The sequence below is a fragment of the Geotrypetes seraphini genome, chromosome 16 (genome assembly GCF_902459505.1).
Source record: "Geotrypetes seraphini chromosome 16, aGeoSer1.1, whole genome shotgun sequence".
Taxonomy (NCBI): domain Eukaryota; kingdom Metazoa; phylum Chordata; class Amphibia; order Gymnophiona; family Dermophiidae; genus Geotrypetes; species Geotrypetes seraphini.
This window is the reverse complement of record NC_047099.1, coordinates 9727227-9747914: the sequence shown is the minus strand read 5'-3', so window position 1 is coordinate 9747914 and position 20688 is coordinate 9727227. Positions and strand designations below refer to the sequence as shown.

The window sequence follows — 20688 nt, the reverse complement described above, 5'->3', positions numbered from 1 at the left end:
CCGCCTGCAATTTTTCACAATCCGTATGCGATTTAACAATTTTGAACAGTTTAGTGTCATCTGCAAAATTAATCAACTCACTTGTCGTTCCAATTTCCAGATCATTTATAAATAAGTTAAAGATACGAGGAAGCAATAGTCTCCTTAATCCAGTGCACAATGGTAGCCTTGGAAGCGCCATCCCCCTTATGAGGACCTGCTAAGAGTACATAAAGATGATCCGAATTCCGGAATTCCTGGGTCCGTGGAACATAAAAGTGAAGAACCCGACAGACATCCAACTTGCGCAAACACCTCTGCTCCAAAGAGTCCTCCCGACAACCCAAGACCGGGAGGGACCATGGACTGTTTGACCTGAAAAGGCGAAACTACCTTCAGCAGAACATGCCTGAACATCTCTGCGCCAACTGAAGAACCGGGGTGCTTTGACGTTGACGCTTGTGGCCATCGGGTCCATGAACGGCTGACCCCAAGTCTGCACAACCAACTTGAAGGCTGCAGGACCGAGACACCACTCTCTGGGATCTAGAACGTGACTGAGGAAGTCCACATGAACATTCTCCACTCCTATGTGGGAAGCCGAGATCTCTAGAAGACTCTGCCTAGACCATGAGCAGAGCCATCTCCTGCACCACCAGATGGCTCCTGGTTCCTCCCTGACGACTGACATAGGCCACCGCTGTGGCATTGTCCGAGAGAACCTGAACAGACTTGCCTGTCAACATTTGGAACGCTAGCAGCTCCAGCCGGATGGCTGTGGTCTCCTGAACATTAAGCGACCAAGACACCTCCTCTGGAGACCAGCTGCCCTGAGCAGAGCGACCGAGACACTGAACTCCCCCGCTGAGACTGGCGTCCGTGAGAAGCACTGTCCACTGGGGCTGATCCAGACTCACTCTCTGCACCAGATGGGAAGACTGCCGCCACCAATGAAGACTGCAACAAACTAACCCCTCGAAGAGGAATGGGAGAGTCCAAAGCGTGCATCTGGGGCGATCACTGCTGAAGCAGAGTATATTGAAGCGGACACGTGTGAGCTCGAGCCTAATGCACCATGTCCAGGGTAACCACCATCGACTCCAAGACCTGGTGAAAATCCTGAGCCCGAGGGCACCGGGAAGCCATCAGAAGGCGAATCTGCATCTGCAACTTGTTCGCTCGAGCCTCTGCCAGGAAGACCTTCCCCAAGGAAGTAACAAAGAAAACCCCAAGGTACTCCGGGCAGTGAGACGGAGCCAACTGGCTCTTGGGCAGGTTGACTACCCATCCCAGCGACTGCAGAAACTCCACCAACCGAGCCGTAACCCGGGAGCTTTCCTGAAAGGATTGGCTCAGATCAACCAGTCGTCCAGATAGGGATGAACCAGAATGCCCTCCTTGCGCAAGGCCGCCACCACAACTACAATCTTGGTGAATGTTCGCGGAGCCGCAGCCAGAACAAAAGGAAGCGCAAAACACCGCCAGAGCTCATTCGAGAAGCCCCAAATGCATTTTTTGTGGAAAGTGGGGCAAAAGGTACCACTTCCATGCAAATTTAGCCCCACCTCACGGGTCACAGTGCACGCGGAACGCGACTGTGCAACCGACAGCCATCTGCCATAAACGAGGCATGAAATCAACTCATCCCAACCTGGGAAGGTCATCTGTGAAGTTTGGAGCAAAAATGAAGTTCCTAACTTTAATAGTTAATGAATGAATGAGAGTTAATGAATTAATAGTTAAAATCGAAAATAGGTTCTTACCTAATTTACTGTCCCCTAAACAAATTCCCGCTTGTAAGATTAACCTCTACTGATCTGGAGAGTGCTAATGAATGAGAGAATAGTTAATGAATGAATGAGAGACTATTTATATAATTATATAAGCAGTGATCTGAACTTCAGTTACTTGGCAAGAAACATAACCCCAAAAAGATAAGTACTAAGAAAAAAAACTACAAAACATAAATTTTTGCGTGCATTATTCTGCCAATTCTGAGCCCTGAACAGAGCTGGGATGTTTTAAATAGTGCAGTTGATAATCCATGAAGAAATAAATTAAAGTTTTAGTTAGATTGCTCATAATTAATTTTAATGACGAAGAACAGCTCATAAATAAAATAAAATAACTTTTAGTGATAGGGAGAGTGGGTTATAGTCAATGAAGTGAGAAGGAGCAAGTAGAGTGTGTCCACAACATAACCCTATTTGGGTAAAAAAGACTCCAAATTCTGAGGTATACAACCTTAGTAAGAAAGCTTTTCCAGTCTCATTTCTATAGTCACTCAGTGGTTTTTGTGTATTAACTATTCGGTGAATTTGAGAACCACATATATTTTGATTTCTGTGTTGTTGTATGGCTCCTAACTTTAAAAAATAATGATTTATTCAAATCGGGGAAAATCCAAGATGGCCACCAGGTGCCAATTTTGCAGAATCACCCGGTAAAGGAACAGGAATCACCAGAAAACTGCGATTTTAGGATTGTAGAACATAAAAATTGCCGTTGCTGGGTCAGACCAGAGGTCCATCTTGCCCAGCAGTCCCCTCATGTGGCGGCCCCCAGGTCAAAAACCAATGCTCTAAATGAATCCAGCCTCACCTGCGTACGATCCAGTTTAGCAGGAACTTATCCAACTTTGTCTTGAATCCCTGGAGGGTGTTTTCCCCTATAACAGACTCTGGAAGAGTGTTTCAGTTTTCTACCATTCTCTGGGTGAAGAAGAACTTGCTTACGTTTGTACAGAATCTATCCTCTTTTAACTTTAGAGAGTGCCCTCTTGTTCTCCCTACCTTGAAGAGGGTGAACAATCTGTCTTTATCTACCAAATCTATTCCCTTCAGTATTTTGAATGTTTTGATCATGTCCCCTTCTCAATCTCTTCTGTTCAAGGGAGAAGAGGCCCAGTCAATCTCTCACTGTAAGGCAACTCCTCCAGCCCCCTAAACCATTTTAGTCGCTCTTCTCTGGACCCTTTCGAGTAGTACCATGTCCTCCTTCATATACTGCGACCAGTGCTGGTCGCAGTACTCCAGGTGAGGGCGCACCATTAACCTTCTCCAATCTGTTCATGATCTCCTTCTTTATCATACCTAGCATTCTGTTTGTCCTTTTCGCCGCCGCAGCACATTGCGTGGACTGCTTCATCAACTTGTCGATCATAACTCCCAAGTCTCTTTCCTGTATCCATGCATGAGATTTTTGTTACCAACATGCATCACTTTATACTTATCCACGTTGAACCTCATCTGCCATGTCGATGCCCATTTCTTGAGCTTGATTATGTCACACTATTCTGAATAACTTCGTATCATTCGTAAATTTAATCACCTCACTCATCGTACCAATGTCCAGATCGTTTATAAAGATGTTGAAGAGCACAGGTCCAAGCATCGAGCCCTGCGGCACCCCACTGGTGACTTTCTTCCAGTCCGAGTATTGTCCATTTACCCCCACTCTCTGTTTCCTATGCTACAGCCATTTTTTAATCCACATGAGTATTTCACCCTCAATTCCATGGCTCGTAATTTTCTGAAGTAGTCGTTCATGTGGAACCTTGTTGAACGCCTTCTGAAAATCCAGGTATACAATGTCAACTGGATTGCCCTTGTGTATCTGCCTGTTTACTCCCTTGAAGAAGTGCAGCAAGTTCATCAAACAAGATCTGCCTTTGCTGAAACCGTGCTGGCTGGTTGGAGTAGGGTAGGGCATGCAGGAAAATCCCCCCAAACCCCCTTTTAAGACTCCCCCAAATCGTCAACACAGGATGTCATACTGTTTACTCACTGTTCCATTTTGTGCTGAATGGGAGAAATGCATCAATGCTGCAGAAGCACATAGAGAGATCAAATGCCTCAGGAAGTTGTAAAGCTGGATTTCAAGTCTGACTGCCCCAATGGCTCGACCATCACGGCCAGTGACCTCCGCCACCCTTGGACACGTTGTGCAACCAACTAGCGGAGGGCACGCAGTCCAGCTCCAATCCCGGGCACACTTCACAGAACCACTCAATCTGCGCTGCACCCACTTGCGGACGAACATGGGGTGAGCTGGCTTCCGATCCTGGAGCCCCAATCTGTCCTGCAGGCTGTCCAGGGAGCTTACTGCCACGCAGGGAACCCCCCAGAAGCAGATGTTCTCCAACCCTCCGTGATCTCCCACCACAAGGATGTCCCCCGGAGGGAACCTCCACAGCACAATAGAGACCCGCAAGGGAAATACTAAAACTATCCAAAGAAAACACGAGAAGAAGAAATAAGTTCCTACAGGCTTGGCTTGTAGAAGGCAAACACTGGATTCTACTGAGCATGCTCTAGGATATGCTAGCAGAGGGGAGGGGTTATGGCTTCAATTATTTGAAGCTTTCTACAGTGCCTGGTGGCTAGAGATGCATAACCTACTAGTCCTGGAATAAAGTGGGATTGTACAAGAAAACAGCAATACAATACACTGAAGGCTCCCTTCAGACTGACACTGCCTTAGGATTTTCCCTGTCAGAACAGACTCCACTGGCTCTCTAAGCCAAATGCCTTGCTGGCACCTCTAGAAAAATATAGGGAGGTGGAAGAAGTGGGGGGAGGGACTCAACTCGTGACCTGTTGAGTGTGACATTCCCGAGGTTGGATGGACTCTCGAAAGGGTCCCTCAAAGCTGTGTCCGGCACCAGACAGAGACAAGAAGGCCAATATGCAAATTCCAACAGACCTACACTAACCAAGGGAAGCCAGGCAATAGCTTACCACACCTGCTGAGAGAAGACTGGTCAGATTAGGGGGAACCCATAGCTACTTGTATTGCAACCAAAGGTTTACCTATCAGTGAAGCTGTACCGGTCTGGAAAGGTGCTAAAGAACACGATTTATAGGTGTGATGAAGGTATAAAATCTGACAATAGTGGATTATGATTCTTATTGAATGGTAATTTATAATCTGCTCTGAAACCTTTAGATAAAATGAACTATAAATATGTTAAGATTTAATCTTAAAAGTTTCTCATAGCTACGCTTCAGCTGTCTGCGTTATATTCATGCTCTGCATTTGATGATCACCTTTAATTTACTATTAAATCCTTTAAAGCTAGACCCATTTAAATTTATAAATATCAAATTTTATAAGTGTGACCTTTAGCAGTATGCCAATCAAACACAGGGGAAACCTTCTTTCCTATCCTCCACTGCAATCCACCCGAGGTTCTTTGTAATCTTGCTCATTAATCTGGCTGCTTTCATCATTAAGAATCTTACACACTCCAAGAATTTTTTTTTTTTTAAATCATACACATGTCTCTCAAGCTTGACACACAGTTCAGTCAACAACTGCTGCCACTTACATTTCTTTAACAAAGGTGGCATCTGGGTTAGGGAAGATGCTGCCCTCATTCCTGCCCAAGGCACTGCCAGGGCAGAAGAAGTTGATCCGGAGATAGGTGTAGTCACCTTCCACAGACATGCTGATGTTCTGTCCGGGCAAGAGCACAAACAAAATAAAAAAGTGACAATTATTCACAACACTCTGGATTAATTTTCAGGCTGAATATTTAACAAACTCATGCCCCTCTGCATACCATAACTTCCTCTTCTCTTGCTGCTGCTAAGGTTGCTTGAAACAAGACAATTGCAGATAACGCATAGTAAGTCAGGAATTCTGCATGCCAAAAGTGACAACCCTGCTACTAGGTGGATTAGGTGTCCACTTGAGGGCAAAAGCACAGAAGTGCTGTTTCTGTCTCCCCCCCTTTTCTCATTCACCTGTTGCCACTGCCCTCCCCTTTCTGGAGCTTGAAAGGAAAGTGGATTGAGTGTCTGTGCCTAATCCTGTTGCCTCCTAAGGTCTAGAAGAGGTAAGGCAGAGGTGGCAGCAGGCCCAGTATTAAGGAAAGAAAAGGAAGAGGAGAGATCAAATGCCGGGTGGGTGGTAGGAGGGAAAATGGAGTAATAGTATGAGGTCTTGAGATGCTTGGGGGGGGGGGAGGCTTTGGAGAGGGGGAGAGGCATGGCTGAATGTTCACCTAGGTTTACAGATACCCTTGGCCTGCCCCTATATGCCAATAGTTTTGAAAGACATGAAAATTAACTACTATTGCTACTTATTTCTACAGCGCTGCCAGACACACCCAGACTTGTACATTACAAAAGAAAGTCCCTGCTCATCAGAGCTCACAATCTAAATCAGAGCTCACAATCTAAATCAGATAGGACAGCTGGGTAGGGAATTACAAAGGGAATGAATCACACTGCCCAGTGAAGAAAAACACATCGTGAAAAAGTTTGGGTTTGGCTCAAAAAGGATTGTAGAGCAGGGAGGAAAGTAGACCCCCTCCTCTGCATATGGTTTTACCTTGATGGTGGCAATGTGGAAAGGTGTAGCGATGCCAAATACAGGCATGATGACAGTCTCATACTTCTTATCAATGTATATCTTCATTTCACGAATTTCTGGTTCCTTTGGCATTAAGGATGCATTCCGGTAAGAGACATTAGATTTGCGAGCCCTGCCAGACAGGCCAAAAAAAGGTATTAGGTTGTTCTTTGAATCATCTTCCTCCCCCAAACTGGTCACATGTTAAAATCAAGATCACCCCTCAACAGCTTCTAATACTCCTGCTTCTCTACCTCCTAAATAACACACTTTTGTTACCCTTCTTGAGCCACAGATATTGTCCCACATCCTTTTTCATCCAACACACCTGTGCTGCTCCTTCTCCTCTAGTTTATCCCCACATTTCCCCTATTTGGCATAGTCTTCTGTTTTGCCTCTCCTCACTGCTCTTCCCCTCTAACCTGGAACTCACTTTTGGATTTGCTGCTCTCCCTTTTGTTCTGTGAGCCGCCTCTTGGCCTCCTCATTCAGCTGTGTAGCCAGCTCCTTCTGATGAGCCCGTCTCTTCTCCTCTGCTGTCATTTCATTCTGAAAGATGGAACAAAAAGATTAAAACGCTTGAGCTAGGCTCCTTCCACTGTAATACTGCAAGCAGTAAAGAAACCTGTATAGAGGAAAAGAAACCTGTATAGAGGAAAAGAAACCTGTATAGAGGAAAAGAAACCTGTATAGAGGAAAAGAATAATTACAATTATAACCATACATTTCCATGGCTAATTTCAATATTGTGTATTCCCTTTAGCACCTCTCCAGACCAGAACAGTTCACTGATGGGTAATAGCTCACCATGACCAGCAGGTGGAGAATGAGACAAAACATTTTGGATGTAATACAAGTAGCTGTGCTTCCCCTTAAAAAAATTAGTCTGTTATCAGTCTCAGCAGGTGTGGCAAGCTGTTGCCAGGCTTCCCTTGATGCCTGTTGGAAGTTCTTGTCCCTGTCTGATGTCAGACTGAGCTTCGGGGGACCCTTTCAGGAGTCTGCCCTACCTCTGGGGTGTCACACTCAATAGTTCACGAGTTGAGGCCCTCCCCCCATTTCCTCCATATTCCCAAAATTTTTCTAGAGGTGCCTCAGCTGTAAACCTTGTCACTGATACCGGCAAGGCATATGGCTTAGAGAGCCAGTAGAGTCTATTCCAACAGAAAAAAATCCTGAGGCAGTGCCTGTTTGACGAGAGCCCTCAATTGTCTGTCATTAATTTTTTATTGTTATCCGGCACTTATTTTAGCTGGGTTGTAAATTGCGCAATGAGCACTTTTAAAAGGAAAAAGTGCTCGTTATGCTCCAGACGCAAGGTCGATGCGGCTGGCTTGTGCTTGTGGTGTGCCAGCTGCCACAAAGGGGAATCCTCATCAGTTTCGGGTGCTGGCGTCCAGGGATCACCTTGGCGACTGCCTCGCATGCCAGCAGCTGACAGCGGGGAAGCCCGGGCTTCCCTCACTGCATACACAAGGATTTCCCCCAGCCGCCGATGGCTGCTGCTGGCTTGCCTGCTTTAGCAGCTGGGACGGTTCAGGCTTCTCAGCCGCTACAGGACTCGGGGGCATTTTTCTCGGTGGGCTTTGCTCATTTTTGGCGGGAAGCGCCTCCATTTTGTCTGCAGCCTCAGGTGACCTTTCCCCTGTATTGGAGAGACAAGGACAGGTTACTGCTGGGTCCTCTGCTTTGGCAGTGAGTCCCATTGGGCTGCCAGGGGTTTTTCTCCTGATTTTGTTTTAGCCTTGTGCAAGGCTTATCTTCAGGCGGCCTGGAGTCCTGCTTCTGCCTCGGGGGGTTCCCTCTACATCCATTCCGGTTTGGCCCCCCCTCAGCGCCGGTTTCATCCCCTTCTCCTCCTTTTTCGTCCAAGTGGCTGCGGGTCCTCTTGGGACAATGATTTTTTTGTATGGGGAGCAGTTTTCGCTTGATGAGGACCTGGACCCTTTTGGTGGACCTTCAGGATCCTCTCGATGGGACGGATGCCACTGGTAGAGATTTTTTTGTTCCACTAGCTAACAAGGATGCGTTAGTGGTGCACATCTTTTAGCGGGAAGAGCTCCAGGTGCTTATTCTTCAGATTTCCTCATTGTTGCATTTGTGGTGGTCTGGTAGCTCGGGCTTGTTTTTCAGTGAGCCGAGCGTGTCCTTGACGGAACAGGAAGTAGCAAAAATTGAGATGGGTGCTTCTTATCACTCAGATGCCATGTATGATCTGTTGCGGGTGTTGGCCAAGTCTATGGCTCTTGGGGTGGCCGCTTATCATACCCTATGGCTCTGGGCTTGGTTGGTGGATGCGGCATCTAAGGCCAAGCAGACGAAATTTCCCTTTCGGGGGTCTTTTTTGTTTGGTAAGAATTTGGACAAGGTTAGTTCAAACCTTAACAGACTAAGGCGCCCAAGTCTTCTTGAAGACCGTGCCTGCCTGCCTCTGCAAAGTGGCATTGCTCAGGGGTATTTGCGTGATTTCTGCAGATACCACCCTGGTCGAGGGGCAGCTTTCTTTCCTGACACCGGGTCTCCCCGGGGCTGTTTCGTTCAGCGCATGCAGTCCTTTCGGGGGCCCATCGGGGGGAGGGAGGGCTGATCCTTCTGCCACCCGCCCAATGACTCCTTACCGGCACCTCCCCTGGTACAGGTGGGCGTCCGGTTACGGGATTTTTACCAGGGGTGGGCTGAGATCACGACGGATCAATGAATCCTGCAAGTGATTCGGGACGGTTATGCTCTGGAGTTTTCCCGTGCCTTGCCGGATCACTTTCTCGCTTCGCCTTGCAACATGGAAGAAGGGGGCTTTTTGCCAAACGCTTCAACAGATGCTCGAACTCAAAGCCGTAGTCCAGTGCCTCCTCAGGAGTGTTGCACTGGCCGGTATTCTATTTACTTCGTGGTGCCTGAGAAAGAGGGGACTTTTTGACACAACTTAGATTTGAAGGGGATCAACAGGGCTCTCCGTGTTCCAACTTTGGCAAAGAGACCCTGAGATCTGTCATTCTAGAGGCTCAGCTGGCTGAATTCCTGACTTCTCTCGATCTGACGGAGGCTTACTTGCATGTTCCGATTTGTGCCTCCCATCAGCGGTTCCTTCGCTTTGCGATCTTGGGTCGGCACTATCAGTTTTGTGCCTTTCCTTTTGGTCTGGCTATGAATCCGCAGACGTTCACCAAGATTATGGTGGTCATGGTGTCGGCCTTACACAAAGAGGGCATTCTGGTTCATCCCTATCTGGATGACTGGTTGATCCAACCAAAGTCCTTTCAGGAGAGTTCCCAAGTTACAGCTCGGGATGTGGAGTTCTTGCAGTTGTTGGGGTGGGTAGTCAACCTGTCCAAGAGCTGGTTGGCTCCGTCTCAGCGCCTGGAATACCTCGGGGTTCTCTTTGACACCAGCTTGGGGAAGGTGTTCCTGCCGGAGGCCCAAGTGGTCAAGTTGCAGTCGTAGATTCATCTTCCGATGGCTTCCTGGTGTCCTCGGACGCAGGATTTTCTCCAGGCCTTGAGGTCCATGGTGGCTTCCATGGACGTGGTTCAGTGGGCCCGGGCTCACACCAGTTGCACGATATGGACTCTCAAGTTCCTCTTCAGGGGTTGGTTCTTCCAATCTGGTTCAGGGAGTGAGCCTGGATCAGCCTCACTGGACAGTGCTTCTCACAGACGCCAGTCTCCTCGGTTGGGGAGTTCAGTATCTTGGTCACTCTGCTCAGGGCAGCTGGTCTCCGGAGAAGGCATCCTGGTAGATCAGTGTTCTGGAGACCAGGGCCATCTGTCTGGCGTTGCTAGCGACGTTGTTGACGGGCAAGTCTGTTTGGATTCTTTCAGACAATGTCACAATGGTGGCTTACGTTAATCATCAGGGGGGAACCAGGAGTCGTCTGGTGGCGCAGGAGGGGGCTCTGCTCATGGCCTGAGCAGAGACTCATTTTCTGGACATTTCGGCTTCCCACATAGCAAGAGTGGCGAATGTCCAGGTGGATTTCCTCGGATCGTCACATGCTAGATCCCGGAGAGTGGTGTTTCGATCCCACAGCCTTCAAGTTGATAGTGCAGACTTGAGGTCAGCCAGTCATGAACCTGATGGCCACGAATGTCAATGCTAAACTGCCCTGGTTCTTCAGTCAGCGCAGGGATGTTCAGGCCGAGGGGCTGGATGCTCTGTTACAGTCTTGGCCAGCAGAGGGCTCCTGTACGTGTGGCCGATGGTGGGCAGAGTCCTTCTTCGAATTTCTCAGCACTCCGGTTGTGTGATCCTGGTGGTTCTGACTTGGCCCAGGCACCCGTGGTACACAGATCTTGTTCATCTTCTTGTGGCAGATCCTCTTCCACTGCCCCTCTAACCCAGCCTTCTAACTCAGGGCCCATTCCAATGTTCGATCCTGGTCCATTTTGTCTTACGGCTTGCCTCTTGAGGGGGAACGCCTAAGTAAGAAAGATTATTCAGATAAATCTCGTGGAAAGCCTCTCGTGAGGTCCTGGAGGCTTTCCACATCTCAGGCTTATGTGCGTGTTTGGCGTGGAATGGTTTATTTTCTAACCTCTTTACCTCACATCTTGGAGTTTTTGCAGGATGGCCTGGACAGGGGGCCTGGCCTAGTTTTCTCTCTGTGTTCAGCTTGCAGCTTTGTCTGCATTTCGCAGATTGTTGCAGGGTAAGCTTTTAACTTTTTTTCCAGACATGGTTCGCTTTTTGAGGGCAGCCAAATTGCTTCGGCCTCCAGTATGGCCTTCGGTTCTGGCCTGGGTTCTCAATCTGGTCCTGTCCATGCCTGTGCACCCTCCCTTTGAGCCCCTGGGTTCATTGAAGGATCTTACTCTCAAGGCAGTTTTTCTAGTGGCCATTACTTCTATGAGACGCATTTCTGAGCTGCAGGCTCTCTCTTGTAGGACTCCCTTCCTGGACTTTTCTAGGGAGCGTGTTGTATTGCGGCCTGTTCCTTCCTTTCTGCCAAAGGTGGTCTCGCCTTTCATGTCAATCAGTCCATGGTTCTCCTGGTCTTGGGTAGTCGGGAGGGCTCTTCGGAGCAGAGGCAGTTGCACAAGTCGGATGTCTGTTGGGTTCTTTGCTCTTAGGTTCAGCGGACCCAGGAGTTCCAGAAGTTGGATCATCTGTTTGTCCCCTTAGCGGGTCCTTGAAAGGGGGATGGCGCTTCCAAAGCTACCATTATGCGCTAGATTAAAGAGACTATCACTTCCACTTACCTTCTTCAGAAAAAGCCTGTTCCAGAATTTCTCACGGCTCATTCCACTTAGAGTCAGGCAGCTTCTTTGGCTGAGTCTTCTCTGGTGCCTCCAGTGCATATCTGTAAAGCTGTGGTTTGGTCTTCTCTGCATTCCATGTGGTCGTTCAGGTGCGTCGGGATGCAATGTTCGGTGAACGTGTTCTGGTGGCAGCCCTCCGGGGGTCCCACCCGTGATGGGTACTGCTTTAGTGCATTCCATCAGTGAACTCTACCATTCTGAAGAGGTGCTGAAGAAGGAGAAATTATGTTTTTACTGCTAATTTTCCCTCTTTTAAACTCTCCAGACCAGTACAGTCCCCACCCTGTCTGTCGGTCTGTCTGTTCTTTTGGGATTCGCATGGAGTGTTTTTTTTCTGAGGGTTCTAGTATTTTTGTAGGGTCGTGGAGATTATAAAGAACAGCGGCTTTGGCTCAGCTGTTTGCTGAAGGGGCTTTTCTGTGCAATTTCCAACAGTCTTGTTCTATGTTAGTTGTTACTCATGTTAGGAGTGTTGTTACTGTTATAATTAGTACGTCTTAGTTCTGCTTGGCTATTCAGCAGACCGGTTTTGTTAAGGGGAGGCACAGCTACTTGTATTACAGCCAAAAGGTTTTGTCTCAGTCTCCACCTGTTGGTCATGGTGAGCTATTACCCATCAGTGAACTGTACTGGTCTGGAGAGTCTAAAAGAAAGAAAATTAGCAGGTAAGAACCTAATTTCTCCTTGTGTATTCCCTTATAAGTCAAGTAAATGCCAAAGAGAGAATAAAAAGCTTCTTTCCAAACTTTCCCAAAGAAAAAAAAAAACGTACATACTAAAACTAAGAGCATACCCGCGTTCGCTCTGTCAGTAGTGCTGCTGCTCGGGAGCCCCGACCAAGCAGATCTTCTGCCTCATCCTTGTCTTCCTCCTCTTCATCCTCATTCTGTGAAAATGAAAGAGTTACGTCAACACCTTCCAACACCAGAACTCACGCTTCTTAAAACCTGCCATGTTGCGCTCTCTGAGTATGAATCAAGGCTTAGATTTGCCAAGACCCCCAGCCCCACCCCCCCCCAATCACTCACCTTCAGGAAAATGCCCACATTCTTCACCTTCTTCTTCACAGGAGAGAGGATTGTGGCAGGACCCTCCTAATGAGAAGAGAGAAAAGTGGAATCAAGTTCTGAAGGGGAGAAGGGCAAGCATTTTGAACACATATCCCAGCTACCTTTGGGCCACTCACCTCATTAACCAGGACTGTATCGCCAATGAAGAGTGCATATGTTTTCTCCTCAGGCTTCTTGCCTTCCTTATTTGTAAGGTCAGATAGACCTAGGTTAATGCTGAACACCATCCCTGTGATAATAAATAGAATACAGAGGCTTCCTAGAGCATGCTCACATGGAGGACAGACAGTGTGTGTGTGTTAGAAGGCTACAAATTAAGAGGGAAAGGGTACATACATACCTTTTTTTAACTTGTACTGATTCTTACTGTTAATGACCAGAGATCCCTCCCTGAATTCAATCCCCATAGCAAACCTAAAGGAGACAGAAACCCAGGGATTACACAAAGTCACAGTGAAACCAGGGAATATCATATTTATGTGTAGCAGTATGCCAATCATACACAGAGGAAGCCTTCTTTCCCAACTCCCACTGCAACCCACCCAAGGTTCTTCGTAATTTTGCTCATTAACTCTGGCTTCTGTTTCTTCACCATGTCCATGACTGCGCTGTACACATCTGAGATCTTGGCACCTAAATGATACAAAAGTAAATCAGTGCCACTTAACAGAATTAAATGCACTAAACTGCATTTAAGTCCAGTACCACCAGTATTATGGGCTTTTAACCTGCCTCAGGTTTCAGAGCAATTGAAGTTGAGTTCAACTCACTCACATCCAATGCAGGAAGAATAAAGTCTTCCCTGACTGATGTGTCGGTATTAGCATGGCAACTCATCACAGGCAGGCAGAATATAAACAGAGGAAACCACAAATACTCCTACACACTATAATCATGGGGGGTAAGGGGATCAGAAACTGTATCTCCCCTTCTTTGAAATAATGGTTGGGATCTGTGTATTAAGGCCACATGGATTCCTCTTTCTAAATGCAGACTAGTAAGGGCCTTCTGATAACCAAAGCGAAGCTAGTGCCAACACACTTCTCACTCCAAATTCGCAGGTTTAGGACTGGTGACTTCGATTTTTTTTCAATTTTCTAAACCCTGACCACCTCCCAGACCACTCCACACTTTACCTGGTGGTCTACTGGTGAAGCAGGGCAGAAGCGATCTTCCTACGCTCCTGCCCCATGCAGAGCCATCAACAAAAATGGCTGCCATGAGTTCTCCTGGTCTCACGAGACTACAGCAGGAACTCTCAGCAGCCATTTTATGTTGATGGCTCTGCACAGGGCAGGAGATCGCTCCTGCCCCACTTCACTACCAGGTAAGGTGTGGAGAAGTCCGGGAGGCAGGGGTGGGTCAGAGTCGGTCCTAAAAGTTATTTGCAATTTTTCCATATTCGCAGGCCGGCTCTGCCCCTAAGGTCCACAAATATGGAAGAAGACATGTACTCTGGAAAACTTTGAAGACTGAAAACAGAGGAGGAGACACCTGAACTGCAAAAACATCTGTCAGTACGAGATATGAATCAGATGTACAAATATTAATGGAGTTGTATAATGCCTGAAGTAAAAGTCTGGGAAAGTTACGATTCTTTTAATTTATTCATTCTGTGAACCTACATTCATTAGATTACATTGCAGAATGAACAGATATTATACCAACTAATAATCAATATTCTATAAGTGTACTGAAATCACAGGATATGGATATAGATCTAACTTGTTGTCAGGTATAGAGGCTCTAAATGGAATTATAAATTATATAAATAGGTAAAGTCTTAAGAACATCTAATGTAAAATACAAAGGAAGGGATCTTTCTTACCATGTTTCAGCTCCTTCAGGAGCTCCTCCTGTAGTTGGAGAAGAAAGTTGTAATTCTCCTGCATCTCCTGTGGAGGATCTACCATCAGGGTGCGCACTAAGTTGGAACAGTAGGACTTGAAGCGAATGCCCATGGCACAGGTGATGGCTCCAAAGTGCATGTAGTTCTTATCACTGCAAGGGACATGGAACACACACCATATTTAGATTACTAGTAGATGTTCCTGGTGAGATACCACTCATTCATCCATCTATGTACCTCACCACGCTGAACTTGAGGTTGTAGACACCACCGCTCTGGATGATTGGAGGGTAGCACATCTCCACAGTGGAAGGGTCTGTGCCTGACAAGTACTTTTTATCCTCAATAGCTTTCTCCACAGACTCAGCCAGTTTACTATGCCGGACTTTCTGCAGAATAAAAGCATAAGGAGAGGCTCAGATAACCATGCATAACAAAGGCTAAACTGATTCCAGTGCTAAAGTATCCTACTAAATCCCTGAATATAGAGGATAAGCACTGTAAAAACGCTAGAGCAAGCAGGGTCCCTTTTTAAGGACACGGTCACCAAGATGCAAAATCTATATATAACGCATATCACCAAGGGATCCAAGAGGAAAAAGAACAGGGAACCGGCGTGGCTCACTGTAGCAGTGAAGGAAGCTATCAGAGACAAGAAGACCTCGTTTACGGAATGGAAAAAGGTAAAAAAACGGATGAAAACTGGAAAAAGCACAAACAACATCAAAGCAGGTGCCACAAGGCGGTAAGAAGGGCCAAAAAAGATGATGAGGAAAAAATAGCCAAGGAGGCGAAAAACTTCAAGCTGTTCTTTCGATATGATAAGGGGAAACGGCTGGCGAAGGAAGCGGTGGGGCCGTTGGATGACCATGGAATAAAGGGATCGCTAAAGGAGGACAAAGCCATCGCCGACAAACTGAACACATTTTTTGCATCTGTCTTTACTGAAGAGGATATACGCAACATACCGGAAGCCGACAGGCTATATGCAGGAAATGAGGATGGGAAACTGACAGGGATGACGGTCAGTCTAGAAGAAGTATGCAGGCAATTTGATAGGCTTAAAAACGATAAATCCCTGGGACCAGATGGCATCCATCCAAGGGTGATCAAGGAACTGAAAGGGACTATAGCTGAATTGATTCAACTAATAGCCAATCTGTCAATCAAATTGGGAAGGATTCCGGAAGACTGGAAAGTGGCGAATGTCACACCGATCTTCAAGAGGGGAAATCCGGGAAACTACAGACTGGTGAGTCTGACCTTGGTACTGGGAAAGATGGTAGATATGTTGACGGACATGAGCTTATGAGGACCAGCCAGACAGCCAGCATGGCTTCAGCAAGGGAAGATCTTGCTTGACGAACTTGCTGCACTTCTTCGAGGGAGTAAACAGGCAGAAAGACAAGGGTGACCCAGTCAACATTGTATATCTGGATTTTCAGAAGGCGTTTGACAAGGTCCCGCATGAACTACTACTTCAAAAAATTGTGAGCCATGGAATCGAGGGCAAAATCCTCATGTGGATATTTTTTTTTTTAATTCTTTATTCATTTTTACATCTTACAACAAATATATCAGAAAATATAATTTGAACTTATACAATACCATTTGATTAGCTTTCATATACAACTTAAATTATAAAATTTAAACCCCCCCCTCCCATCCCTACTAATTCATATATCATATAATATATTGTATAATATTTCTTATACTCTAAACATTTAATATCAGATCAGAAATTCCTCCCTCCCCATCCCTCACTTTACAATTGTACCAATAAGGGAAAAATGATATTTACTCATCACAATATTCTATTAATGGACCCCAAACCTCCTAAAATGTATTGAAAATTCATTTTTGCGTAGCTAGTGTTCTTTCCATCTTATATATATTTGACAAAAAGAGTTCCAGAAGAAACTGTAGTTAAGTCTACTCCAATTTTTACAATTAAACGTAATTTGTTGAATGGCTACTCCTGTCATAAGTAATAACTTATTATTTTTTGCAGAAATTTGACTTTTCTTCCTCATTGACATTCCAAATAATATAGTATGCCAACATCTATTAGATTAGAGCTATCTAATTTTTGTAAGCATGTGGATTAAAAACTGGTAGGAAACAGAGTGGGGGGTAAATGGACAATACTCGGACTGGAAAAGCGTCACCAGTGGAGTGCTGCAGGGTTCGGTGCTTGGGCCCGTGCTCTTCAACCTATTTATAAACGACCTGGAAACTGGTACGACAAACAAAGTGATTACATTTGAGGACGATACGAAGTTATTCAGGGTGGTGAAGACGCAGAAGGATTGCGAAGACCTGAAACGTGACATAAACATGCTCGAGAAATGGGCCGCCAAACAGCAAATGAGGTTTAACGTAGATAAGTGTAAGGTGATGTATGTCAGTAACAAAAATATTATTCACGAATACAGGATGTCTGGTACGGTACTCGGAGAGAACCCCCAGGAAAGAGACCTGGGAATACTGGTCGACAAGTCGATGAAGCCGTCATTGAAATGTGTGGTGGCGGTGAAAAGAATTCTAGGAATGATTAAGGGGATCACGAGCAGATTGGAGGTTATCATGCCACTGTACCGGGCCATGCTACGCCCCCACCTGGAATACTGCATCCAGCACTGGTCGAATATGAAGAAGGACATGGTACTACTCGAAAGAGTCCAGACTAAAATGGTTAAAGGGCTGGAGGAGCTGCCGCATAGTGAAAGATTAGAGAAACTGAGCCTCTTCTCCCTTGAAAAGCGGAGACTGAGAGGGGACATGATTGAAACATTCAAGATAATGAAGGGAATAGACTTAGTTGATAAAGACAGGTTGTTCACCCTCTCTAAGGCAGAGGGAATGAGAGGGAACTTCCTAAAGTTAAAAAGGGATAAATTCCATACAAACGTAAGGAAGTTCTTCACCCGGAGAGTGGTGTAAAACTGGAATGCTCTTCCGGAGTCTGTTATAGGAGAAAACACCCTCCACGGATTCAAGATAAAGTTAGACAAGTTCCTGCTGAACCAGAAAGTATGCACACAAGGCTAGGCTTGGTTAGGGCACTGGTCTTTAAACCAAGGGCTGCCGCGTGTGCGGATTGCTGGGTACGATGGACCACTGGTCTGACCCAGAAGCAGCGATTCTTATGTTCTTATAACCATTTTGTTCCAACAATGTTTTTAAAATTCATCCAGCAGAACAACTTCAACTTCAGAAGTAAAGCTAGCACCTGGGCTGTTGGTAGAGGAGTAGGGAGTGAGTCATTTCTACATAGAACATTAAGCTTGATGTGTTTTTTTGTTTTAATCACACAGTTTCTAGCAAGAAGAAATTAGGTTCTCACCTGCTAATTATCTTTCTTTTAGACTCTCCAGACCGGTACAGTTCACTGATGGGTAATAGCTCACCATGATCAGCAGGTGGAGACAGACAATACTTTGGCTGTAATATTAATAGCTGTGTTTCCCTCTAGTCCAGTGGTCGGCAAACCGCGGCTCGCAAGACGCAGGCGGCTCTTTAGCCACTTGAGTGTGGCTCAGCTAGCTAGAGCAGGGGTGCCCAACCTGCCTCCCTTCCCCGTAAAGATAAGGTGACCATATATCCTGTTTTGAACGGGACTGACCCCTTTTTAGATACCCTGTCCCGTTGTCCCCATGCACAGCTTCAGGATGCCGAAATGTCCCGTTTTCAGGGACAGTGTCCTGAAGCTGTGCGTGGGGACAACGGGACAGGCGATCACGTTCTCCCTCCTCCAGTGCCGAAGCCTGACCCTCCCGGACTGGTCCCCGCTGCTGCTGCCTACCACCGCTTCAAACCCCCCTTCCCCCGGTCCACCGCCGCCCGCCGCAACTAAAGAGAAGGAAAGTCCAGGCGCTGGCCCACAAACCTTCTTCTTGACGTCAATTCTGACATCGGAGAGGAAGTTCCGGGCCAGCCAATCGCTGCCTGCCTGGCCCGGAACTTCCTCTACGATGTTAGAATTGATGTCAGGAAGAAGGTTTGTGGGCCGGTGCCTGGACCTTCCTTCTCTTTAGTTGTGGCAGGCGGTGGCGGACTGGGGGGGAGGTGTTTGAAGCGGTGGTAGGCAGCAGCAGCGGGGGGGGGGTCGGTCCAGGGGGGGGGGCAGGCTTCTGCACTGGAGGGAGGGAGGCTGGCTTTAGCATGGCAGAGAGGAAGGTAGGCTGGCTAGCTTCAGGGGAGGGGTTGGAAGGCAGTGAGGGGGACATAGGAAGAAGCACTGGGGGCACTAAGGACATGGGAAGGAGGCACTGGGGGACACAGCTGGGGGCACTAAGGACATGGGGGCCATAGGAAGGAGCACAGGGGGCACTAAAGATATGGGAAGGAGGCACTGGGGGACGCAGCGCAGGGCATTCAGTGCAGCTCCCTGAACTAAAATCCGCTATCTCAGTTTAGTAAAAAGGGAGGGGGGTATGTATATTTGTCTATTTTTGTATAGTTGTTACTGAGGTGACAAAGTCATCTGCCTTAACCTCTTTGAAAACCCGCGGAATATAAATAATTAACATTTTCTCTGTGTACAGTGTGCTTTGTGTTTTTTAAAGTTTTATTGTTGGTAGATCATTTTGACTTGGCCACGAAGGTAAGGGGGAGGGAGGGGAGCTGCTGAAAGACATCTAGTAATCGTTGCAGACTTGACTGTGCAGGGAATTATTTTTGTAAAATCATGTTTTGTTATGCGACTGGCATTATTTAGACTTTAATTTCTATGAATGAATAGAATGAAAATGATATAAAACTGCTTGCTTGTTTTTATGTGCGTGCGCTGAAGGGAAGTGGAGAGAGAGAGTGGGCTGAAGACGCTGAAGGGAAATGGGGAAGAGAGAGTGGGGAGAAGACGCTGATTTATAAATTGACAATTGTACAGAATATACTTTTCTATAATAAGTTCAGTATAAAACTATTCGAAGCTTGTGTGGATGGGTTCAGATGGTTTGCGGGGACCGAGCTCAAGGGGATGGAGACAAATTTTTTCCCCGTGTCATTCTCTAGGCTCTGCCATGAATCAATTTCGACTACATGCGGGCGAGTGGGGTGTCAGTCGGGTTGACGCAGCCGTCGTAGCGCAAACGGGCGTGGGGTATGGCTCTGAAAATAAATTTTATTCGTTGTACTACTGATCTTTTTTTTTTTAATTTATTCTTTATTAAATTTTCAGTTCTTACAAAAGTGCATTATAACATACATGTCATAACCATGAGAATTAAGCACTTATAAACTTTCAGAAACAGTTCATCCAACCCCAACAAAAAACACCCCCTCCCTTCCCATCACCCCAGAAAAAAATCATAACTCAGAAGATCATTTAAACATATATCTCCCCCCCCCATGGATGTGCAATTAATACATCAACAAAAATTAAAACTATAATAGTTCTATAATAATATAATAATTCTACAATAATTCTTTGGATCTTTTGACTAATGAGTTTGCCTACCACTGCTCTAGTCTAACCAGTCTGCTGAATAGCTAAGCAGAACTAAGAAGTGCTAATTAAGAACATAAGAATTCCCACTGCTGAGTCAGACCAGTGGTCCATCATGCCCAGCAGTCCGCTCACGTGGCGGCCCTCTGGTCCAAGACCAGCACCCTAACTGAGACTAGCCCTACCAGCGCACGTTCTTGTTCAACAGAAACTCGTCTAACTTTGTCTTGAATCCTTGGAAGGTGTTTTCCCCTATAACAGCCTCCGGAAGAGCGTTCTAGCTTTCTACCACTCTCTGTGTGAAGAAGAACTTCCTTAAGTTTGTATGGAATCTATCCCCTTTCAACTTTAGAGAGTGCCCTCTTGTTCTCCCTACCTTGAAGAGGGTGAACAACCTGTCCTTATCTACTAAGTCTATCCCCTTCAGTACCTTGAATGTTTCGATCATGTCCCCTCTCAATCTCCTCTGTTCGAGTGAGAAGAGGCCCAGTTTCTCTAATCTTTCGCTGTACGGCAGCTCCTCCAGCCCCTTAACCATCTTAGTCGCTCTTCTCTGGACCCTTTCAAGTAGTACCGTGTCCTAACAGGAGTAATAACCAACACAGAGCAGCAATACTGTTGGAAATTGCATACAAGCCCACTTCAACAAAACGTCCCCACAGCTCGCCAGCTGAGTCAAAGTTGCTGTTCTTTTGATCTCCCGGTCCCTATAGAAATACTAGAACCTGC

General features: G+C 46.4%; 1 protein-coding gene and 1 non-coding gene across 2 annotated transcripts in view; both read right to left on the bottom strand.

Annotated features, from left to right (window-relative positions):
- SUPT16H (SPT16 homolog, facilitates chromatin remodeling subunit) overlaps nucleotides 1-20688 on the bottom strand; it is a 48056-nt gene that overhangs the window by 10079 nt on the left and 17289 nt on the right. The window contains exons 6-15 of the mRNA XM_033925056.1: nucleotides 14748-14899; nucleotides 14490-14662; nucleotides 13204-13294; nucleotides 13002-13075; nucleotides 12778-12890; nucleotides 12620-12685; nucleotides 12385-12477; nucleotides 6770-6885; nucleotides 6316-6469; nucleotides 5309-5436 (exon numbers count right to left, since the gene is read on the bottom strand). Coding sequence (XP_033780947.1) covers nucleotides 5309-5436; nucleotides 6316-6469; nucleotides 6770-6885; nucleotides 12385-12477; nucleotides 12620-12685; nucleotides 12778-12890; nucleotides 13002-13075; nucleotides 13204-13294; nucleotides 14490-14662; nucleotides 14748-14899 — 1160 coding nt within the window. The remainder of the gene's footprint in view (nucleotides 1-5308; nucleotides 5437-6315; nucleotides 6470-6769; nucleotides 6886-12384; nucleotides 12478-12619; nucleotides 12686-12777; nucleotides 12891-13001; nucleotides 13076-13203; nucleotides 13295-14489; nucleotides 14663-14747; nucleotides 14900-20688) is intronic.
- On the bottom strand, nucleotides 13390-13506 carry LOC117350941. Its single transcript, XR_004537301.1, has one exon. It is a non-coding gene; the product is annotated as a small nucleolar RNA U6-53/MBII-28 (small nucleolar RNA).